Raw genomic sequence first — 26,430 nt, forward strand, 5'->3', positions numbered from 1 at the left:
AAAGAGCGCTCCTTTAATCACTGAAGCTGTCGGTCAGTTCAGTATGATACTATAGAAACACTACCAAATCAGGTTCTGGTGCCACCATCTGTAGAACTTAGTGGCACTGGTGCTACTGCTCTCAAATGTTAGTCTGGAGCCCTGTTGTTTGATAAACACCATAACAGATACAAAAATCAGAATTGATATTTGAAAACATGTTTAATTTTTGGCTTCCTTTCTTTGTGACAAGCGGATGCCAGAAGCTGTTTTGAAAACAGGGGTAACCGCTGTATTTCTGCTGTTCCATAAGCACCACCTACTCCACCTCCCTACTTTATTTAGCCTGTCTGCCATTTTAGTTCAGACCAATGCGAATATCAGACCGAATATTCATACAGCATATTGTGAAGTATGTGAATCTTCATTACTGGAACATATATATATATATATATATATATATATATATATATATATATATATATATATATATATATATATATATATATATATATATATATATATATATATACATTACTGAATACTGGCACGTCTAAGACTTTTTTTAGACATTTTTCAGGTTTTTGTCCCCATACAAAAATGTAATATATGGCCATATATGTACTTATATTTTAAATAGCATGACATATATCTCTACATATATTTGACTTATCTGAGAACACAATATATGCCTGCAACATATATCTATATATATATTTCACTTATCTGAGAACACAATATATGCCTACAACATATATCTATACATATATTTCACTTATCTGAGAACACAATATATGACTGCAACATATATCTACATATATTTGACTTATCTGAGAACACAATATATGACTGCAAGTCTGCAACATATATCTCTACATATATTTGACTTATCTGAGAACACAATATATGCCTGTAACATATATCTATACATATATTTGACTTATCTGAGAACACAATATATGCCTGCAACATATATCTATACATATATTTGACTTATCTGAGAACACAATATATGCCTGCAACATATATCTAAACATATATTTGACTTATCTGAGAACAAAATATATGACTGCAACATATATCTATACATATATTTGACTTATCTGAGAACACAATATATGACTGCAACATATATCTATACATATATTTCACTTATCTGAGAACACAATGTATGCCTGCAACATATATCTATACATATATTTCACTTATCTGAGAACACAATATATGCCTGCAACATATATCAATACATATATTTCACTTATCTGAGAACACAATATATGCCTGCAACATATGTGAACATTTATGTGTCCAAACATGTGAAGAAAATATTTGAGTTCATCCATATATGATACCATATATCTGCATATATTACAGTATAGTATTGGTTTCTCGCATATATGGACAACATTAATTATAAATATGTGACATACATATTTGTTTTCAACATATTTAATAAATGTATGTAAACAAACACTGTAACCCTTTACTGTAAATTTACAACGAATTTCTTACAGAATTGTACTGTATTTCCATAATACAGTATTAAGCTGTACCTTTTACAGAACAGCTGTAAATATACAGCACATTTCTGTTTTCGTCCTGATAAATTCGTTACCATCATACTGACTGAAAAGGCATTGCATTGTGGGATTGATTTCTTTCGCGCTCAATTCAGCTCAAAAATGTGACGCGTCATGCGAGCAGACAGTAACGTTAGGCAGCTACAACAGGCAAACTCGTTTTGTCAGCGGGATTCAACTGAACAAATAATCATTCCTGTTATCAAGATAAACAATGTCTGCGAACCTGTGAGCAATTTTAAAGCTTTTTTGAGGTTCGGTTCGGTTCGTGTTTCAAACATTAGCTGCCTGTGACGCAGCAGAAAATGGACGACGTTAAAAAAGGGGGGGTGAAATGCTCATTTTCACTCAATCTCCTGTTAATCTTGAGTACCTATAGAGTAGTATTGCATCCTTCATATCTCCAAAACGTCTTTAGTTTTATTATATTTATAAGTTAAAGATTGGCTGTACCGAGTCTTTCCGGAAAAAACCGAGCGGCTGGGGGCGGGCCGTGTGGGCGGTGTGCTATAGCTGTGCTAACTGATCTAACAACAACACAGAGAGACATTTGAAGTAGTTTACTCACCGTGACTGCTCGATCCTTAAGCATTAGACGATCTGCAAATAAGTCGATCTGGGCTTTGTTTATAAAACAATCATCGTCGAAATGCAGGGAACAAAGAGTCGTGCACAACCTCCGTTGATGCTTCGAAAAAACAAACTCCATCCACTATTACAATATGCAGATAGGAGCAAAAAACAGACTTAGACCCTTTGACCTCACATACACAAAACTAATAATGTCAAGTCAAGTCAAGTCAAGTCAAGTTTATTTATATAGCGCTTTTCACAACACAGGTTGTATCAAAGCAGCTTCACAGTAATAAATTAGAACAATACATCAATGTTTGTTTCTAGTGGAACGTCTACGTTCGGTAATGCTGATCAATAGTATCGTTGATTGATTAATTTAATTAAATATCCCCAAATATCCCCAACTGAGCAAGCCAAAGGCAACAGTGGCAAGGAACCGAAAAACTCCATCAGGTGACCTAATGGAGAAAAAAAAAACCTTGGGAGAACCCGGGCTCAGTCGGGGGCCAGTTCTCCTCTGGCGTTTATGAACTAGAGGTCGGATTTAACTGTAGGATTAAAAGTATTATATGAATGCCTGGCTGAAGAGATGCGTCTTTAATCTAGTTTTAAACTGGGAGAGCGAGTCTGAGCAACGAACAGTATCCGGAAGACTATTCCAGAGTTTTGGTGCTAAATGTGAAAATGCTCTCCCTCCTTTGGTGGACCTAGATATCCTAGGTATGACCAAAAGCCTCGAATTTAGTGACCTTAAAGAGCGCGATGGATTATAGGGCGATAGAAGATCGGTTAAATAGACTGGAGCTAAGCCGTTTAGGGCTTTATAAGTCAGTAGCAATACCTTGTAATTAATACGGGACTTTATAGGTAACCAATGTAGGGATGATAAAATCGGTGTTATATGATCATATTTTCTTGATCTAGTTAGAACTCTAGCGGCGGCATTTTGGACTAACTGTAGCTTGTTTATTAAGGATGCAGGACAACCGGCTAATAACGCATTACAGTAATCTAGTCTCGAGGTCATGAATGCATGAACTAACTTTTCTGCGTCAGAAACTGATAGCATATTACGTAGCTTAGCAATGTTTCTAAGGTGGAAAAAGGCTGTTCTTGTAACATATGAAATATGATTTTCAAAAGACAGGTTGCAGTCTAATATAACACCCAGGTCTTTTACTGTAGAGGATGAAGTAACAGGACATCCTACTATGTTAAAGTTGTATTGTGAGAGGTTTTGTGGGTGGTTTTTTGAACCGATAAGTAGTACCTCTGTCTTGTCTGGATTTAATAAAAGAAAATTATGCGTCATCCAATCTTTTATATCTTTAACACACTCTGTCAATTTGGATAATTTAGCGTTTTCATCTGGCCGTGATGAAATATAGATTTGAGTGTCATCAGCATAACAATGGAAACTAATTCCATGTTTCCTTATAATATTTCCAAGTGGTAGCATATATATTGAGAATAATAGAGGGCCTAACACAGATCCCTGCGGCACTCCATAGTTTACTGGAGTTATGATAGATTTTTCTCCATTTAAATAAACAAAATGGTAGCGGTCAGATAAATACGATCTAAACCAGCTTAATGCTTGTCCTTGAACACCAGTATAATTTTGTAGTCGATCTAAGAGTATTGTATGATCTATAGTATCGAACGCAGCACTAAGATCAAGTAAAACTAATATTGAGATACAGCCTTGGTCAGAAGCTAAAAGTAAATCATTTGTGATTTTAACGAGCGCAGTTTCAGTGCTATGATGCGGCCTGAATCCAGACTGAAACTTTTCATAGGTGTCATTTTCTTGTAAGAAAGAGCCCAGTTGAGCGGACACAACTTTTTCTAGTATTTTAGACATAAAAGGTAGATTTGAAATGGGTCTATAATTTACTAGATTATTCGGATCTAATTGTGGTTTCTTAATGAGAGGTTTTATAACTGCCAGTTTAAATGTTTTTGGAACATAACCTAAAGATAAAGACGAGTTAATAATATTGAGGAGAGGCTCTTCCACTACAGGTAACACTTCTTTCAATAGTTTAGTTGGTATGGGATCTAATAAACATGTTGTTGTTTTAGAGGAAATGATAAATTTATTTAACTCTTTTTGTTCTATAGTTGAAAAGCACTGTAATTGTTCTTGCGGCGTGATAATTGAGGCTGAATTATAAGGCGCGATTGAGGATTGAACGTTTACAATTGTGGTTCTGATGTTTTCTATTTTCTCAGTGAAGAACTTCATGAAATCATTACTACTAAACTGTAATGGAATACTTTGTTCAGGAGACATCTGTTTATTTGTTAGTCTCGCCACGGTGTTAAATAAGAACTTAGGATTGTTATGGTTGTTTTCTAATAGTTTGCGTAGATGCTCAGCCCTGGCCGCTTTTAGGGCCTTTTTATAACGTGACATACTGTCTTTCCATGCGATTCTAAAGACCTCTAAGTTGGTTTGTTTCCATTTACGCTCTAAATTACGGGTTTCTCTCTTTAGAACACGCGTAGTACTGTTGTACCATGGTGCTTTACTTTTCTCTCTGACCTTTTTTAATCTAATGGGCGCAACAATATCCAATGATCCAGAGAGAATGGTGCTCATAGTGCTAGTTAATTCCTCAAGTTCATCTGTTTGTTTGGGTTCACTGAGCAGCTGAGACAGATCCGATAAGCTGTTTGAAAAATTATCTATGGTGGATGGAAGGATTGTTCTGCCTAATCGATAACGCGGCGCAGCATGATATATTACAGGAGTACGTAATATGCAAGTTACCATGTAATGGTCAGTGACATCGTCACTTTGTGGAATGATATCTATATCGGTTGGATCGGTTCCATGTGATATAATTAAATCGAGTGTATGATTAAATCGATGAGTCGGTCCGGTAATGTTTTGCTTGACCCCAAAGGAGTTTAATAAATCTGTAAACGCAGCCCCTAACGCATCATTTTGATTATCTACATATATTAAAGTCTCCAACAATTAATGCTTTATCGAAGTTAACTAATAGGTCTGAGAGAAAATCTGCAAACTCTTTTAGGAAATCAGCGTAAGGCCCAGGCGGTCTATATACGGTAGCCAAGGCTAGAGATAATAGGGATGTTTTTCGAACATCTAAGAGCGTAACATTTAGTACAAGTACTTCAAATGAAATAAACTTATAACCCGTTTTCTGAGTAACATTGAGAAAATCTCTATAGATTGTTGCAACACCGCCGCCACGACCATTCAGACGGGGCTCGTGCTTATAGGAGTATCCTGCTGGAGTAGACTCATTTAAACCAAAATAATCATTTGGTTTAAGCCAGGTTTCAGTAAGGCAAAGTACATCGAAGCTATTATCTGTGACTATTTCATTTACAATAACTGCCTTAGGTGTGAGTGATCTAATGTTTAGAAGACCTAGCTTTAAAAATTGTTTTTGATTACCAATAGCAACATTTTCTGGTTTAATAACAATTAGATTTTTTCTAGATCCTGCAGTAGATTTATGATTTGATCTCACTAAACGAGGAATAGACACAGTTTCTATGCAATGTTCTACACTATTTATATCAGTTAAATTGGTGCAGCAGAGACTATGATTTGGACTTTTGTTTACTAGTCAAAAGGTATTTAACATTTTGGAGATGTTATCTGACAGAAGATCCGATCCGAATCTGCTTGGGTGTAAGCCATCAGCACGGTAAAGCCTAGGACGCTCCCAAAACAGATTCCAATTATTTACAAAGAGAAGTTTCTGCTCATTGCACCATGACATTAACCATCCATTAAGCGCAAATAATCTACTAAACTTTTCATGACCTAGTCGATACGTGGGAAGCGGTCCTGACACAATAATCGTTATATCAGGCGATGTGCTGCGTACCGTATCGATCAGATTCCTGAAGTCTTTCTTCAAAACCTCCGTTTGGCGCAGTCTGATGTCGGCCCCTCCCGCGTGCAGGACAACGGTTCCGACGCGCTCGTTCAGAATCTCGGGAACGTGAGCAGCGATTTCAGAAACACGAGCACCAGGAAAGCAGTGACTATGCACCTTACTTTTATTTAACGTAACGTGTACGTGTCGAACGATGGAATCGCCGATGATCACAGCATCGCGTTCTGTTTCGCGAAGAGGGGAGAAGCGGTTTTGTGTGGATATCTCGAAAACCGGGAGGGTCGGAGAGAGTTTTCTTGGTCTAGACCTGACTCGCGACTTCCGCTGCGGAAAAATCCAGGCTTCGTGATGGCATGTTGGAGCCGGAGTGAACGAGACCATGACTGATCGCGACCTCGACGTTCGGGACCGATGTTGAGGAACGCACGGAGTAGACGAGGTCGGAGTCAGCGGGTTAGTAACATTAATCTCTGATTTGTGTGCCTCGGCACGTGATGTTTCGAGAGCCAAACGCCGGTCTATCAGCTCGGCTTTTCTTACTAAAAGGTCGTGGATCTGTTTCTCAACAGCTTCCAGCTCAGACTGCACCGCGTGCAGCTCAAATGTGTCCTCACCTGCACCAAAAGGTAGACTACTTACATTTGATATATTCGCCATTTTAACAGATGGACAGTAAGTTAAGTTAGCAACGACGCTACCAGTGGTGCTATCAATATTAATACTAATTTATGGCTTAAGTCTTGGATATAATCCGTCTTTTCAGTGGTACGGGTGTAGAGTAGACGCACGATAGGCGAAAAAATGTTTGTTTGTAACTTAAATGAGTGCGGAGAAGACGCGTTCAGCCGTGATCCACGGACGTAACCTATAAGAGTATCCAGCGTTGGATCACAAGGCTTGAGACGCGTCTGCTCAACAATCCGCGTTATAACTATGAGGTGAGGAAAAGTAGAAAATGTTCGTTGTAAGTGAGTTTAACCCTCTGGGGACCAAAAACGCGCCGGCGCGTTTTGCTCGTTTTTTTTTTTAGCAATGAAAAATAAACACAAAATGCTCTGTTAATTTTGATCTTTAGTTTTTGTGTTATACATCAATCGATCCTGTTCAGTTTCTATTTTTTTTCTGTATATTCAAAATAAAAATAAAGTGTTTTGCTTTTTGACAAATAAAGAAACTTTAACATGATGCGATTTCTGCCTTCTCTCTATCCGTAAACTCCCATTTGAAACGCGTTCGAAAATGATCTATAACTCCGCGAAAATTCAGTCAAACAGGCAAACAGACCCACGGGCATAAAGCTTGAGATCGCATCTGTTAAATGAAGTCATTTATATAAAAAACAAATATTATCAGCTTCTGTAATCTGTATAAAAAGAGAGCGACTCCAGTCGACCTCATTACGAGCTAATTCACAGTAATGTGACACGCCCACGGAGAGCGCGTGCTATTCAAACGCAAATTCTGAGAACTATTGAAGATCTGTGAAACGCCCACATCAGCTGTAAACAAAGCGCGTCGCGATCGAGTGAGGCATAATATAGCCTACCTTATGGAGAAAAGATTCCTCAGAACAGTGCTGATATGAGGAACAATATATCCTGATATGAGGAGCAGATCCCGCTGAGGAGTGAGGTAGGCTGTTTTCTTTTCTCACGTGTGGAATAACGTTATGGAATAACGTTAGTGTAGGCCTATGCAAACCGCAAAAAGATGAATCGCATTTCTATAATATGACTCGCCTTTCTGTGAGATGAATGAAGGGTACATATTTGTAAAGACTGTTTAGCCTAAATATAAATCGCGCGTCTGTGTGTGAAAGAATAAACTGCTTTGCTATAGCCTACTGAGATGAGTAAAAATCGACTAGAATATGTTGAAATAAAATGTATTTGTACAAGCAACGTATTAAACTGCAAATTAGCATTTATATGCCCTAATATTTCATAAAAACAACGCTACAGTCAGTCACTTGTTGACTAGATTTGGGTACAGTTTTTAGGCTACTGTAAAATATACTGCCACATAAAATAAGCTTTTGTTTAGCAATTTCTGCTCATATCTAACGTTATATATATATATATATATATATATATATATATATATATATATATATTTGTCAAAAATAAAGTCATAGACTAAGATGTTAGATGTTCCAATGCGGCTATATTCAAACTAATGAATACATATGATAAAATGTAGGCCTATAATCTTTTTTTCGTTTTCTTTTTTACAAAGAAAGAGTACACTTGAAATATTGTTGAAATTGTAATTATTGTTGTAATTGTAACATTTTTAATAAAATAGCAAAACATATTTACAAGAGAGATGTAAGCAAAATCTTAAATGGTCAATATAAGTCTTCTTCTAAATACATCCTTTGTCCTTGTATTGTGGCTCAGTCAGTGTCACACCTGAAAGGATGGCTCATTAGGCAGAGTCATTATGCAGAGTGGGTGTGAACTACTCCTCCCCCTCGCATATTGGCTTTCCAAGCAAAACCTGTTTTACACCATTTAAATCAATGTATTTTTTTTGTGAACGATAAAGCAAGACTATTTTCATATAATTTTGAAGCTAGAACTCAAAGGGACCACATCCATTGGTCAAAAGTCTTGTGGACACATATTTAATATGTGTTTTGTGGTCTTAATTCAGCAACTTTCATTTTTATTTTTTCCAATAACCACGCATAAACATTATTCTCTTAAAAATACAAACATCTACATACAAGTTGCTTGCATATTATGGTAGCCCTGTTTGTGCTATATAGAGTGAATTTACACCTTTGTCATTAACATGTTTATAAATAACTGAAAAAAGCACAAATGTCAAGGCATGTCAGAACTTCTCAAGGGCCCCAAAAACACCTTGGTCCCCAGAGGGTTAAAGAGAAATCAAGAATTATAAATCAATCGATGGAGCTCCAAAGACAACAACGCGCTCAGACGCGACGCATGCGCATTCGAAACAGGAAGCTATAATTCCTATAATGTGAGTTATAATGTAATGAGTGCCACCTACCTTTGTATGTTTGGCTAGAACGAAAAGTAATCTCAGAAGTTCAAGTAAACCTTACACATTCAGAAAAGTATATTGAAGTAACCAGTACATTGAACTGTAGATCATTGTTGCATGTGCAAGTTCAGTACAAATCACCAGTTAGCTTTGCACATCTCGCACTCTACGGATCATCTGAGAAAGGTCATCAACTCTTTGAAGTGGATCTGTGTAAAATCCCAGTGACTATTCCCTTAACGCTGGGTTCTTTGGGAATCTGTGCAGGGTTGTCTTGCCCTGCCAACCAAAAACCCACTTCTTTGGTGACATTGACTTCCCTAAAAGCCGAGCATAGCGCTTTGAGGTAACGTACTGCTTTCGCTCTCTTCTCTCTCTGGTCTGCGAGTGCGCGCGCGGCCGCGGAGAAGTGCCCTTAGGACCCATATAAGGAAATTCCGCTCTATCTTACGTAAGACAGAGCCATACTCGAAAAAAACTTTCCGAAACTTGTGACAAACCGGAAGGAGTATTTTTGGAACAAAAATACTCCTTCAAACGTACAACTTAACTTTTGAAACTTTGTCCATGTTTAACATGGGAATCCAACTCTTTAACAGTGTAAAAAACTCAGTATGCATGAAACAGCAATTCACCCCCCCTTTAACGGTAGCAGCTACCTGAAGACGGATGGAAGAATTTGTCATTGAATAATCTAACCTGCGCGTGACGATAAGTGGGATTTAGAGTTTGAGAAGATGGAGAATTGTTCAACTGAGTGATACGGTAAGCCAATATATAAGGTTTTTTTTTTTTTTTTTTTGCGTTCTCATTTCTACATTGTTTTCACGTATTTGGTTTGATTTTGCGAACGCGGTTTACTACCGTGGCCGCGCAAGCAATTCACTGACTCTGTTCCACCTGTTTACCAAGTAACGTTAACTTCGACATTTCATATAATAGGCAACCTTTACCATGCTATTTGCATGACGTGCATTTGATATATATTTTTTTCGTTTTAGGCTTTGATGGCCATTGTTAATGTAAGTGCTTTTAAGTAGTGTTACAGTAGTCTATGTGGTAAAAAAAAAAAATGCTGTCAAATTCTGTCAGTTCTGTGATCGTGCTTTTGAATCGTTGTCAGAATTTTGCTAATGCTGTTTTCAAATGTAGTAGGCCTATTCCTGATTGCCATCCCATGGTCCTACAACTACTCCCTAATTCAAAGAAGTTAGACGGTGTTATCCTTCAAGCAGATAAGTAGAGATTATTCAGCAAATCTCATTAATTTGTAATATGTTTTATGTTTTGGTTCTGTTGATCAAGGTTGTGCTGTCCTTTTAAAAAATTGTTTCAGGAATTTGCATCGCTGATGTCCAGCAATCTACATTTGCCAGAAAGTCCACGACTTATTTCCTGGTATGTAAACATTAAAGGGGTAGATGAAACCTAAAATGAAAAGCCATCATTTACTCACCCCACTGTAAAATATGTTTTTCTTAATTAGTGTTTTTATTTTGTTTCCAGTCCAGATATCTACAATTCTTACATGAAGAAGCATTTAATAGACACGTAAAAATTGTCTTGTTTTCTGAAAGAATAAGTCAAAATTAAGTGAGTTTATGCTTAAAACAAACAAAATTATATGCCAGTGCATTTTAGCATTCTAACCAATTTTAATTTTTAGTTGAAAAATTTAATTCATAGAACTATAAATAGACAACTACATCGAACCACAGTGGAACCCACAGTAGTTATTTTAATTATTATTATTATTATTTATTTTTTATTTTTTATTCCATTACAGGTCAATCATTAAGCAACCAGTGCTGGATATTAAGTTTGGAAGGTCAAGGTGTGTGTGAAGGATCACAGCCTCTTCATCACTGGCCTGGCAGCGCTGTTTGCCTCCTCCTATAACTTCAGCTTGCAGTACCAGGAAGAGGCAGCACCTTGAGTTTGTTCAGAGGTTAGTCATTGGCATATTTGCCATTCATATATATATATATATATATATATATATATATATATATATATATATATATATATATATTAAACTGAATTGTGTCACTAACCTTGACTTGACAGTATTTATTATGTTGATTACTGGTATGAACAATATGGCCCTGGTTTCCATACAGGGCTTGGCTTAACATCCTTGATGTGTCATACAAGTGCCCAGCCAATGTGAGTGATTCCTTCAGAGTGAACACGGGTGAATCTGACTGCAGTAGATGTGAAAGATATCTTGTTGAAATATCTACAAATGTCCATATATAGGTGAAAATGCCCCTTGAAATCAATTTAAGGTGGCAAATATTACCCCTTAATAAAAAATGTTAATTTCTGTCACTGCTCTAAACTGACCACTGCATAGAATATGAAAAATATGTTAGAAATTATTAGAAATTATTTCTGTCACAAAGGTTTGGGCTGGATTCTAGCAGTGTGTGCTCTATATAAACGGAGAGTCTAAAAACTGCCTTTCCACTGATACTCTGATGGCACCGGATGAGGGCATGATATTGTTAATGAGCTGGGTGATGAGTAGACAAAAGTTGTAGAATAAAACTTTAAATCTGGCAACCCCACTTCCAAAAATTTTGTTAGTTGACAGTGTGCATGTAAACAGACACATTAAGTTGATGTATTTTACCAGGGCAGAAAAAATATCAGTTATTGATCACAACATCCAACATTGCATTTTTTTTTTTTTTTCACAACATCCAACATTGCATTTTTTTTTCATGTTGTTCAGTTTTAGACAGCTTTTGTGCTGTCTCTCTTTGTCAAAATATATACACTCAGTTAATAATATTTAATTGTTGTTTTTTTCTGCCTTTTAGACGCTTTCTTGACATCAATCCTGAACGTGGATCAAAAACAAAGAAAGGACAAGTAACTTCAAAGAAAACTGGCCAAGTTGTGCAAAACAAGAACACCACTGTAAGCCTACAGGTGTCCTCACTTCTGCGAAACCTTGCAGACTTTGAATGGGATTTCGTTTGCACTTTTATGGAAAAAAGAAACAGCATTTCACTGTCGTTATAAAGCTTGGAAGAGCCAGGACATTTTTTAATAGAACTCTGATTGTATTCGTCTGAAAGAATAATGTCATATATGCCTAGGATGACTTGAGGGTGAGTAAATCATGTGCTAATTTAAATTTTTGGGTGAACTATTCCTTTAATTAAGTGCTAACTGTTACCTGTTTGTTGTTAAGTGTTAAAATTGCATTTTGTGTTTAAAAAGTAATTCAGCCAACATGTTCACAGATGGCATTTTAACTAAATAAATGTTTTAAAACCCAGAAAATGTTGTTTTCTTTTTCCTAGTGTGACTACTCTTATGAAACCTTAAAGTATAATATTTTAATTATGTAATAATAAAAGCAGTATTCCCTGTAAAAATACAATTTATTGCTGTCTACAAGTTTAATAATTTAAAATGTGGTATATACTGTATTTGGTAATTACAGTGGAGTACTGTAAATGCTGTTTACTGTAGTAGTAGTGTTGTAAAAATACAGTATGTGGATGGCAACCCAGCTGCCAGTATTTAACTGTAAATTTACAGTGAAAAGTTTTACAGTGTACATGCATGCGATACTGATGCATTTTTAAAGCTGTGGCTTATGGTACTTTGTGGATGTATTTGTCAAAAATGACAAAGAAAACACTGCATTATTGTATTAAAATACTATATTTGGTATTCACACAATAGACAAAATCTCCAACTATAGGCATTTAATTTCAAGGCATTCAGATATAAGATTTGTATCCCTAATATGTGAAAGTATGTACTATAGAAATAAGTACATATATGCATGTATACATATATGCGTCATATATGCATGTATACATATATGCGTCATATATGCATGTATACATATATGCGTCTTACATATATTTCACATTTATGTACATATACGGGAAAATATATGGCACTTACATGAAAACGGCCATTTTTGATATATTTTGAAATATATGTTTCATATATGTATATGTGTTTTACATATATGAATTTTGCATATATTCTCATATATGCAGCAGACATACATGGGCACTAACATTATATATGTAATTTACATATATTGACATATATTACATTTCTGTATGGGTCATTGAAATACTATTGTGTAGAACTAAGTATCTCCCTTGCAAACATCCCAAGCCTCCATTACTAATTCTAAAGTGTTATTTAAAACTAGTAATAAAGGCTTGAGCCACTGACATGTAGTTATTGAAAAAAAACATAGATATTAAGGGCCCTATTTTAACGTTTTAAGCGCATGGTCTAAAGCGTAGGGCGCAAGTGCACTTAGAATCCACTTTTGCTAGTTTGACAGTGGAAAAAAATGATCGGCTTTGAAAAGGGTTGTCCCTATTTTCTTAATGAGCAATGGGTGTGTTTTGGGCGTAATGTGAAACAAACCAACCAGAGTGTCATCTCCCATTCCCTTTAAAAGCCAGTTGTGCTTGCGCCATGGCAGATTCGCTATTTACATGGCGGAATTTGCAAGCGGAAAGAACGAGTCTGCAGAGAGCAAACGGATCTGTTCGTGCGCGAGGTTAAAGCGCACAAGCATCTACGGGATAAGCCGGATTACACCATATCTTTATATACACAATATTAATATTTTACATTGTAATCCTTTTATTTTTAATGTTTGGCATGTTTGTGTGCTGCTGCGCATGTATGTGTGTGTGTGTGTTTAATAAGCAGAGTGTGCACGCGTTTGTGTAACCGCCAATAGGCGCACATTACTAACATGCTCTTTAAATAACAAAAAAAAAAGCTGCGCCATTGACTTTAGACCAGTTTTCAGTTGGTCAATGGCGCAGTCTATTTCAGTTGCCTCAAAATAGCAACGCGCCAACAATGCGCCTGAACACCAGCGTTTTCAGACCAGCACGCCCATGAGCGCACAGATGGGGGCAAATGCATTTGCTATTTAAACAACATGGCGCAGGACTTGAAAAAGACAACTGCGTCGTACTGAAACTTGCAAAAACCACTTGCATCAAGCTTTGGCGCTGCATTGCCATTTGGCGCTGCATTCCCTGTATGATAGGGAAATTGTCATTTTTATCCTGTTGTTTGCCATATTTATTTACCTAGTCAGTGTTATTGTGTTTTGCTGTGGTAGGCTACAAGAGCGTACATTGTGTGACTCACAACTATCTCATTCACAACACAAGAAATGTCCTTCTCTGTAAAAACTGTATAATATACAGTGTATATTGACATGTACCTTCAGAAGAGGAGGAGTGCATATTTAATGTAAAAGTTGACACACCATGTTTAGGAAGATTCTTTCCCTCAGTGCTGCTGTCGTTCTCTCCCCTGTCAAATGGGTTGACAAGACCCTGACGAAAGCGAGCAAGTCTTTCATTATATTCCATGACACTGGTTACATCTGTAGAAGACAGACACATAATCAATGTCACATAATACACCTAAAGGGATAGCTCAAAAATGAAAATGCTGTAGTCATTTCATGTCACATCTTACTCTCTTTTTAGATTCTAGTAAAGAACAAACTTTCTGCTCTTTGAGAAATACGTATATGTAGGCTTGGGCTTATGATAGCGAGGATGTGCGCTAAAATCAAGAGAGAAGGTGCACTAAAATAGATTTTTTTATACTCTGATATCATGTGTATAAATAGTGCAATCTCTATATGGGACAGGTGATTGATGACACACACACACACACACACACACACACACCCAAGGATCAGATGTATGAAAGAAGACCCGGAGTCAGAATCTATATCTATCTATCTATCTATCTATCTATCTATCTATCTATCTATCTATCTATCTATCTATCTATCTATCTATCTATCTATCTATCTATCTATCTATCTATCTATCTATCTATCTATCTATCTATCTATCTATCTATCCATCTATCTATCTATAAATTACAGAAACGTCTGTCTGTCTGTGTGTGTGTGTGTGTGTCTGTTATTCGCATTGTAAGACTGAAAATACTGGTTGGGGCCCTGATCTGAGACAAAAGGGCCTTGCTGGCTAATTAGCATTCGACCTCCCCATACAGCCTGACTTCCTCCAAGAAACAACAAAGAACTCACAAAAGAACATAGTTTAATGTAAATGTTTATGATTGACTGGTATGTTTTTGGTGTCATTTGAAATGTCTCAAAGTGAGTGGTACAGATATCTCATATCCAGATAGATAAAATAAAAGGTAATAAGGTTTAGAGAAGTTTAGAGAAAACTGGTTAAGCCATTTGAGGGTGGTCTTCCCCATCCCCCATGTCACCTGGGCAAACAGTATAAAGGAAGGTGTGCTTGCTCTATCTGGTCTCTTGTACTTGACTGGTGAGAAACGGAATAGGTGGTAGCTCTCTCTCTCTCTCTCTCTCTCTCTTTCTTTCTTTCTTTCTCTTTCTCTCTCCCTATCTCAGGTACAAGTTGGGTAAGATTCTTTGGTGTAACCAATGTATAACCATGTTCTAGATATTTGAATTGATTGTGGAATTAATTTCTGATATCTGAAACATTAAAATGTTACATTCGATTATTCTAACGGATCTTGACATTGTTCATTTAATGGCTAAAAGGAATAGTCAAATATTCACTCACCTTTAGTGAGGCACAGATATTATTAAAACCTTTCATTTATGGAGTCAGATGAATTAACGAGAGAATACAAAACTAAATGTATTGTAAATTTAACCAACCAAATACTTTGCATGGGTAAGGACAGAGCACGTGATAACCTTCCCTGTGTTATTGGTGAACCGGCAATTGGACCAATTTCACGGGCCTTACAGCATATCTCTCGAACCGTTAGTCTGATGGATTCCAAACTTGACAGGTGTCTTGCTACGGGCACGAGTAAGTGCAGTGCCAAGTTTGGCGTTGTTTGGATTAGAAATGCAAAAGATATTGTTAAATATATCGGTAAAAGAAACACTTAGAAGGTTGTGGTTTGAAAATAAACATTCTGAAATTAGAGGGTTGTGGTTTAAAAATAAACACTATTTACTTCTGAATATATTTTATTCATGGCCATCATTTGTAGTAGCCTATTCGCAAACTGTTTGCTCAAGCGTAGCATTTTTCCAGAGTTCACTGTGTAGCCTGCTCCCTGAATCGTCGCACTTATTCATTTGTGTATGTTAACTGAATCTCTAACGCCCGTACACATACTCCGTTTGCAGTGCATATGCGGTGCGTATTTTTTTCCGTACCCATGTTAACAGGTTAGAACTTTCAAACTGCACACGGATGCAGTCCGTCGATCCGTTCTAGTTGCGGTGCGTATACAGCTGTGCAGTACGGTGACCGGGAGGGGACATGTTCGGTTCACTTATTTTTGTCGTGGCCACAACATATAAACTCGTGGGAACGTGATATTAAGTCGTAGGAACGTCATAATATCTCGTGGGAACGTCATATTAAGTCGTGGCCACGAGATCATTTTGTTGAGGTAACGACATCATGTCGTGGCCACGCGATGCAAAGTCGTGGCCTCGAGATCATATGTTGAGGGAACGATATATTTTTCTCGTGGCCACGAGATCATTTTGTTGAGGTAACGACATCATTATGTCGTGGCCACGCGTTGAGGGAGCCACAGCGGCCAATACTGTAACCATACCATAGACTGGGCTACAGCAGAGATGGAGATGACAGAAGAAATAACATTTTACTTTAAATTAGGAATGTCATATAAAGATATAGTGCGGTCTTTGGCATTAAGACATGGGTACGTTATAAAGATAAGCGCATTCTTAGACTTTTTTTGTCGCACGCATATTTAGGGACCGTCTCAAAATTACATGCGACATTGGCATAAACGTTTCTAACTTCAATAGCATTTGAAGACAATGACTTACAGTCATAAAACCAATTGTACATTGTTCACCCAGGTCTCATGTATGATGCACACCTTTTAGATTTTTAATATTTATTACAATAAACTGCTAACTCATATGCAAATATTGTAGGCCTATTTCACATACTGTATGGGATCATACACAAAATATGACAATATTTAAAGCTCAATATCATTTGAAGACAATGACTTAGTCATAAAACCAACTGTATATTGTTCATATAGGTCTCATGTATGATGCACACCTTTAATATTTTTGATATTTATGACAATAAACTGCTAAATCATATGCAAATATTGCTATGAATTTCACTACTGTATGGGATCATATACAGAATATGACAATATTTAAAGCTCAATAGCATTTGAAGACAGTGACTTACAGTCATAAAACCAACTGTACATTGTTCATATAGGTCTCATGTATGATGCACACCTTTAATATTTTTGATATGTATGACAGTAAACTGCTAAATCATATGCAAATAATGCTATGTATTTCACTACTGTGTGGGATCATATATAGAATATGACCACATTTAAAGGTCAATAGCATTTGAAGACAATGACTTACAGTCATAAAACCAACTGTACATTGTTCATCTAGGTGTCAGGTATGTGGCAGTAGTGAAATATGCCAACAATATTTGCATATGATTTAGCAGTTTGTTGACATAAAAATCTAAAAGGTGTGCATCATACATGAGACCTGGGTGAACAGTGTACAGTTGGTTTTATGACTGTAAGTCGTTGTCTTCAAATGCTATTGAAGTTAGAAATGTTTATGCCAATGTCGCATGTAATTTTGAGACGGTCCCTGAATATGCGTGCGACAAAGTCTAAGAATGCGCTTCATGTGTCTTTCACTTATAACGTACCCATGTCTTAATGCCAAAGACCGCACTATATCTTTATATGACATTCTTAATTTAAAGTAAAATGTTATTTCTTCTGTCATCTCCATCTCTGCTGTAGCCCAGTCTATGGTACGGTTACAGTATTGGCCGCTGTGGCTCCCTCAACGCGTGGCCACGACATAATGATGTCGTAACCTCAACAAAATGATCTCGTGGCCACGAGAAAAATATATCGTGCCCTCAACATATGATCTCGAGGCCACGACTTTGCATCGCGTGGCCACGACATAATGATGTCGTTACCTCAACAAAATGATCTCGTGGCCACGACTTAATATGACGTTCCCACGAGATATTATGACGTTCCCACGACTTAATATCACGTTCCCACGAGTTTATATGTTGTGGCCACGACAAAAATAAGTGAACCGAACATGTCCCCTCCCGGTCACCGTAGTGCAGCGATCGTTTCTGCACCGAGTCTATTTTTGCTGTGCTGCAAACGCTGAATTAAAGTGACAGCGCATGTTTTGTGGTTAAAATTAACACAGATTGACATGAAAATGTAGTAATTTCACCATAAATGCGTTTAATTAAATAACATGTAGTAATCTCACCATAAATTTATTTAATTAAATACTAATTTTTTTCACAGTCATCTTTTTACTTTAAAGGGATAGTTCACCCAAAAATGAAAATTCTGTCAGTAATTACTCACCCTCATGTTGTTCCAACCCCGTAAGACCTTCGTTCATCTTCGGAACACAAATTAAGATATTTTTGATTAAATCTGAGAGTTGTCTAACTCCTCCATAGGCTTCTAAGGGACCGAAACTTACTGGCCCAGAAAATGTATTAAAGACATCGTTAATATAGTCCAAGTGACTCCAGTGGCTCAATCTTAAGTTTATCAAGCGACGAAAATACTTTTTGTGCGCAAAAACAAACAAAAATAACGACTTTATTCCACTTTTCATTTCCTTCTCTCTGGGCCTCGGGTCTTTGCACGTAGTGTAAAGACAACTCTCAGATTTAATCAAAAATATCTTAATTTGTGTTCCGAAGATGAACGAAGGTCTTACGGGGTTGGAACAACATGAGGGTGAGTAATTACTGACAGAATTTTCATTTTTGGGTGAACTAACCATTTAAGACCAGGGTAAAGCAAGGAAAACTACAATTTACCTCAACAAGGCGACATAATGAACAGCACTTGTCCCATTCGTGGAGGTGGAAAAACAAGTTCTTCGTGACATGCAAGATCTATTGTACTAAAATTTAAATGCAAAAGAAAAGGCATGAGAGTCGGCTGTTTTTGTCAATTTTAAGTTTTAATTTAAAATGTTTGTGATTTTAATATAAGTACATGATTAAATATTTGACCACTGGCTTGAGCAACTTAATATAAGTAGAAGTAATGCATGGAATAATAGCCCTACGTTGTTTAAATTGTGTTTAAACGTGCAAACGTCCATTAAAGAGTGTACATGTGTACAAAGAGAATCGCAATGCTGACAAACTTTTTTTTTTTTTAATAAAAGTTGCAGCATAACTTCTGGATTTGAAATAAAAATATTAAGTATGTTTGTGGTACAGCTGCGGATCAGTTATTCACTGCAAACGCAGCATATGTGAAAGCACTATAGCGCGCGCTGCTCCTGCTCCTGCACCGCATACGCACCGCATACGCACTACAACGCTACGCCGCTACGCTGTTTACTTCTGAATATTATATCTATCTATAAATTACAGGAAGGTCTTTCTGTCTGTGTGTGTGTGTGTGTGTGTGTCTGTGTTATTCGCACATCTCTCGAACCGTTAGTCCGATGGATTTCAAACTTGACAGGTGTCTTGCTACGGGCACGAGTAAGTGCAGTGCCAAGTTTGACGTTGTTTGGATTAGAAATGCAAAAGATATCCTCAAATATATCGGTAAAAGAAGCACACATTGGCTTTTGCCGCTCTAGCCGCTGGCAACTCCCTCTCTCACACTGCACACTGAGTGAGCACAGTGCAGGACCAGAGACAGAGAGGGTCGAAGAAAGCAGCGGAGCATAAGTAGCGTTTTCTCGGAGTTCACTGTGTAGCCTGCTCCCTGAATCGTTGCGCTTATTCATTTGTGGATGTTAACTGAATCTGGAAGTCAGCTACACTGTTATTTATTTCTGAATATTAGATTTTATTCTGGTGCACTTAACATTATCGCTACTGTGTAGGTCTAATAGTAGCCTATGCTATTCACAAACTAAACATATCCTATTTAATGCGTTCACAGTCTCTTTCACGGCCATCATTTGTAGTAGTCTATTCACAAACTGTTTGCTCAAGCGTAGCGTTTTCTTGGAGTTCACTGTGTAGCTTGCTCCCTCAATCGCTCAGTAGTTAAATTTTCCATATTTATTGTATGTCATTATGTCAGTATCAGTATTTGCTTTCTACCATGCACAAATAAAAATGTCACTGAACTTTTGCTGTGTAATTGTAACAATGAGCACTCAAACATACCAAACCAACAATTACTAAAAACACACACAAAAACTGATTTTGCACTAATTTGCACTAGTTATAATAAATTGAAGAAAAGTTTTACTGAAGATAGTTTGCAGTTTCATCAGCAGAAGTCAGCTTCAAGACTCACACAGGAGTTCATAGGTTACAGTTACAAAGATCACAGCAGTTATACCCTACACCAAGGTCTAAGCTAGAATGCAGTTTCTGATTGGCAAAGAAATAGATAAACATAGTAATTTTCCACACATATACAGATAGACGGAAGCATATCTCCATCGATTAGGCAGCTGACACTCGGACCCTGAAGTTAGGCATGTCGTGACCTTCCTGGTCGCAGATTCGGGTTGCTGGGTGCCAGCATGTCCCGAACAACAACCAATCTCCAATAATGCCAGTGGTTCCTTAACCTGTAACCAAGAAGACTAACACACATACCGACACGCAGCTTTTCCAAGGTTGGAGTTGACCAGGCTCTAACTATAAACAAGAGCATCCTCTCAAAACATCAAGATAATGCGTTCTTTCTCTAAAGGAGAGCTACACTGGAAAGTAAGGCTTTAACAAAGAAATGGTCCCTTAAACTATTGACTTCAATTACCCCTATATGTTTGAACGCATTGAAGACCTCTCTCAAACACAAAACAAGTCCCTATTTTATTTCTGGAAGCCGGGCTAAATAAGCAAGCACTGTTACTGCATTCAGATATCAAATATAGACATTAAAGAATACATGAAAAGAACATTTCAGTAATCACACTGGTAACTTCTATAACAAAGTAAAATCTCACAAGCTTAGAGAAGTCATTCAACTCGTGATATTTAGAAGGAAAATTATTGATTAATACCTTGATTATAATCACTCATTACATACACATTGAAGCAGCAGTGGATTCCAATCCACCCCCTTCAACATCAATGTAAAAAAAAAAACACTAAAAAAACAGCAACAAAAACAAAAAACTATTTAAATACCAACCACTCTTTGCTCTACTTGGTGATATATAGTTATATCAACCTGAAGGCTTAACAAGCAATAACATCCAGGTAAACAAAAACACCTGAAACTATGGGTGGACGATTAGTTATTTTTATTGAACTTTGTTATTAAAATAAGAACAAAGAGGCAAATTACAAACAATAGGGCAAATACAACAAACAAACAAATAAAACAAAGATACAAATACAATAAAGGGTGTTTTAAGCTTTTCAGGTAGGCCTACATTAGATCTATTTAACAGCAACATTCATGTAAGAAACTATACAGAAACTGAATAATCAAATGTAAAAATAAAACACTGCATAGTCTTCACATTAAATAAATATACATTGATTCATGTTAAAGCTACAAAAGTTATTCAGTCATGAGCAGTGAGTGATTTTCTCTTTTTGTTTGAAAGACAGCAGCAGGTATGCAGTATCAGGCTGCTGTCACTTTAAGACCTAATGCACGGATCCTATTGACACACATCCAAATTCTTTCCTAACCGTTTACGTTCACTTAAGACATAACCGACTGTATTACACTACCGCCAAGACAGGCACTTTGACATAACTGTCTGTGTGTGTATTTGACCGTTGAAGTGCAATAAGCTGTGAAAGAGAACTGAATTCAGGATTGCACGCTGTCCGAAAGGCGGCTTTCTGTGTGCTTCAGATGCGTGTCAGACAGCGCGAGTACCGCAATGTGTTGTCTTCCGCAGCTTATTGTGCTTAAAGGGGTGGTTGATTATGATTTAACTTTTCTAACTTTATAATAATAATAATAATAATACATTTTATTTATAATGCGCTTTTCTAAAACCCAAAGCGCTAATTCCGTCCACGGAACACGATTTATAGATTATCAAGACAGAATATGCTAATCAATGACTAGAAGATAACTACACATAAGATACATAAATTCATCAACTAACCAATCAGAAATGTTGTCTACATGTTGTCACTTCTTCTTGACTCCGGGTGTGAACATAAAAGGCTAAAAGTGTTTGGAATGTTCAGTGCATGTCTGTGTGAGTGCAAGCTGTTGTAGCTCCACCCTCTGTGCCTAGAGCAGCAGCTCATTTGCATTTAACCCTTTAACAGACACAAAAACGGTGCGTTTTTGCTCACCATCAAAAAGTGACAATTTTAACATGCTATATAAAAATATCTGTGGGGTGTTTTGAGCTAAAACTTAACATACACACTCTGGGGACATCAAAGACTTATTTTACATCTTGTGAAAAGGGCATTATACCACCCTTTAATAACTATTTTTAACACCAGTAATGCCGAGTTCACACTGCACGATTTTCAAAGTAGTCGGGTCACTGTTCTTTTCACACTGCACGACTATCTGGGGTAACATTCAGTTGCTGCTGTGTTCACACTGCACGATGGATTGGCGACAGGGGGTTTCACACTGCATGACTTTACAAAAGAAAGAACTTCTGTCTGGTCTGCAAACTACGTTTCACAACCAAACACACGCGAGAGAAGTGATAAGGAAATAACGCAAGATTACATGTGTAATGAAGTGACGTTGGATAAATGCATTGTTATGACTGTCGTGTGTGGGGGGGAGGGATTTGAGGGAAGAGTGGGTTGAGTTAAGTGATTGTTCGCACCTGACCACTGATGAGCGTGAAGGAGCAGGAGCTTTGGAACAGTGATTATCGTGAGTTTCAAGGAGAGGAGAGCCATTAAAAGAAGAGCACAGCGAAGGGTGGGGAACTGAGAAGGGGTGTGCTGTTGCTAACGCCGAGCTGCACTCAAGGTTGGGGGGTGGGTGCCGTTCGCATGCTACTTAGGGCTGCCGGCGGCGCCGATAGCTTAATGGGCTAACCTGTTGATAAGGCCGGGTGTAGTAGTGTGTGGGCGGCGCGGCTTCTCAGGAAGGGGTGCTCTGTTTCCGCTATAGTTCGGAGGCCTCACGAGCGCTGGACTGGTGTCTGCCTTCTCCCTTTGCCAACCAGCGCCAAAGACTAGACCCCGGGGAGGGTTTCGCATCCCGGGAGAGTTAAGTGTTGAACATTTTGTGTGTGTGTGTGTGTGTGTGTGTGTGTCATTTTAAACCTGGCAGTATAGCCATTTCATGATGGGGTGGGAGGGTTATGATGAACTGGATTCTTATGTAGTAGTCTGATGGCGTCTTGGGTGTGAAGTTTACATGCATTGTGAACGTGTGCAGTGTCCTACGGGTGTGCTATAGCTTTTGCCTATTTATTGCGTGTGCGCTAGCTTTTGTATGGCCTATTTATTGCGGTGTTCTCTGTGTAGCATGCTCCATCGTGGTGTTGTTCGCCCAGGCTGATTAGCATTTGTGTTTGGGACTTCAAGAACCTGACCCAGTCTGACATGTTTGGTAACTGCATGAATTATATTAAATAAAGATTATTGTTTCTACCTCTGTGGTGCTGCTTGCTCTGTAGAGTAGATTCCTCTAGCCGCAACAATCTGACCTCACCTTCTAGGTTTATTACACATGTGCGTAAGACCGAAGTTCTCGCGCGAGACTGGAATTGTTATTAAAAATGATAGCCTGCAAGAAGATTGCGATCCAAATTTTCTGTGCGCTAATTTGCAGCAAAAAGGAGAAAAAGAAAAAACAGATTATGCAGGAGGAAATGGTTGGGTAGACAAGGGGAGCAAGATTGTGTGTTCTGCAAAGAGAGTTGGGGGTAAATAAATTATTTTGCAATGTGCTGCTGTTGCTGCTGGTCAAGCAAATGTTTGTGCTTTGTTTCTGTTTGATATAATTGTAAATATATCTATTAAAATACTGATATTCTGGTCAATAACTCCTCCTGAACTCCCGCTGCCCTGTATCTTGCTCTTTCATTGGCTGTAGGACACGTGCCTAGTCTATTCTCTGACATATGCGTCAACCTAAAACTTTTACTTTTCTGAACTTTTTGAAGTAGCCTATTAAAATCATTAATATATATATATATATATATATATATATATATATATATACACTCACCTAAAGGATTATTAGGAACACCTGTTCAATTTCTCATTAATGCAATTATCTAATCAACCAATCACATGGCAGTTGCTTCAATGCATTTAGGGGTGTGGTCCTGGTCAAGACAATCTCCTGAACTCCAAACTAAATGTCAGAATGGGAAAGAAAGGTGATTTAAGCAATTTTCAGCGTGGCATGGTTGTTGGTGCCAGACGGGCCGGTCAGAGTATTTCACAATCTGCTCAGTTACTGGGATTTTCACGCACAACCATTTCTAGGGTTTACAAAGAATGGTGTGAAAAGGGAAAAACATCCAGTATGCGGCAGTCCTGTGGGCGAAAATGCCTTGTTGATGCTAGAGGTCAGAGGAGAATGGGCCGACTGATTCAAGCTGATAGAAGAGCAACTTTAACTGAAATAACCACTCGTTACAACCGAGGTATGCAGCAAAGCATTTGTGAAGCCACAACACGCACAACCTTGAGGCGGATGGGCTACAACAGCAGAAGACCCCACCGGGTACCACTCATCTCCACTACAAATAGGAAAAAGAGGCTACAATTTGCACAAGCTCACCAAAATTGGACAGTTGAAGACTGGAAAAATGTTGCCTGGTCTGATGAGTCTCGATTTCTGTTGAGACATTCACATGGTAGAGTCAGAATTTGGCGTAAACAGAATGAGAACATGGATCCATCATGCCTTGTTACCACTGTGCAGGCTGCTGGTGGTGGTGTAATGGTGTGGGGGATGTTTTCTTGGCACACTTTAGGCCCCTTAGTGCCAATTGGGCATCGTTTAAATGCCACAGCCTACCTGAGCATTGTTTCTGACCATGTCCATCCCTTTATGACCACCATGTACCCATCCTCTGATGGCTACTTCCAGCAGGATAATGCACCATGTCACAAAGCTCGAATCATTTCAAATTGGTTTCTTGAACATGACAATGAGTTCACTGTACTAAAATGGCCCCACAGTCACCAGATCTCAACCCAATAGAGCATCTTTGGAATGTGGTGGAATGGGAGCTTCGTGCCCTGGATGTGCATCCCTCAAATCTCCATCAACTGCAAGATATGGGCCAACATTTCTAAAGAATAGGGATGGGACGATTACCGGTTTTACGATTAACCACGATAAAATGTCCTGACGGTTAGTATTATCGTTTCAAATTTAATTATCATAACAACCGTGTTTGATTATAGTGATTTTGAAACTCGCGATAAATCCTGTCCAGCCAGAATCAGTTTGACGCATGCGCGCGCATGCAACATTGTTTTTTGCACGAGAAGACATGGCGGAAGGCAGTGACAGCGCACGGGAGATTTTTCAACCATCCAAGAGGACAAAATCTGAGGGGTGGTCGTATTTTGGATATTACAAGAGCCCTGACGGCAATTTAATCGAGGATGGGCACCCTGTCTGCAGATCTTGCAAGAGGAAAATCGCTGCAAAAGGGGGAAATACGTCGAATCTGCTAAGTCATCTTCGTGACAACCACCCACTCTTATATAGCGAATGCAAGGTAAGTTAACTTTTACCTCAGTACCAAAGCTAACTTGGGCAAATAATTGGACAAAAAATAATGATTCGAGATTAAATATTATTTCATTATCTCACCTGTGATTTAACGCAAAGCTTCCGCGAAGAAAAGGTTTACAGCAAGTGGCTTTGAGCCATAATGAACAAACATGTTCAAACTATTAAGGGTGATATTTAAGGGATAATGTATTGTATTAATTCACAATAAACCTTTTTTTTTTACCACAGAAATAATTTCAGGGACATATTGAATTGTGATAAATGTTTTTAAATCTTACCGGTTTCTAAATCCATTAAGTTATGCACGTTACAGTGAGTGTACAAAACAATCGTTGAGACAATATGATCACTTCAACATTATTATAGTATTATTAAATTACTCTGATTTGATTTTCAATACAATCAAAAACTGAGACGCAAGACATACATCTGAATGAAACCAGAGATCGCGCCCGCGGTGATTCTAGACATGCAGGCGCGCTGTGTTATAATGTGTTGCTATTTATATATAACGGTCATTTTAAGTATTCTCTGTGTGTGTGTGTGTGTGTGTGTGTGTGTGTGTGTGTGTGTGTGTGTTTGTGTGTGTGTGTGTGTTTGTGTGTGTGTGTGTGTGTGTGTGTGTGTGTGTGTGTGTGTGTGTGTGCGCGTGAGAGAAATTTATTTATTATTATTATTATTGA

At 37.8% G+C, this 26,430-nt stretch overlaps 1 protein-coding gene across 7 annotated transcripts in view; it reads right to left on the reverse strand.

The window, feature by feature from the left end:
- def8 (differentially expressed in FDCP 8 homolog) overlaps positions 1 to 26,430 on the reverse strand; it is a 143,936-nt gene that overhangs the window by 110,336 nt on the left and 7,170 nt on the right. For 4 of the 7 annotated variants that reach the window (XR_014030616.1, XR_014030617.1, XM_081372082.1 and 1 more), the window contains exon 2: positions 14,313 to 14,432. The exons of 1 other annotated variant lie outside the window; for it this stretch is intronic. Coding sequence is in view for 4 of the 6 variants with exons in the window: in XM_081372082.1 (XP_081228208.1) it covers positions 14,313 to 14,418 (106 nt within the window). In the remaining 2 variants the exon portion in view is untranslated. Of the gene's footprint in view, positions 1 to 14,267; positions 14,433 to 26,430 lie in introns of all 7 variants that reach the window. 2 more of the 7 variants (XM_081372081.1, XM_081372079.1) reach the window with 1 other exon arrangement.

Source organism: Scardinius erythrophthalmus (genome assembly GCF_964197995.2).
Source record: "Scardinius erythrophthalmus genome assembly, chromosome: 8".
In the NCBI taxonomy this organism is placed as follows: domain Eukaryota; kingdom Metazoa; phylum Chordata; class Actinopteri; order Cypriniformes; family Leuciscidae; genus Scardinius; species Scardinius erythrophthalmus.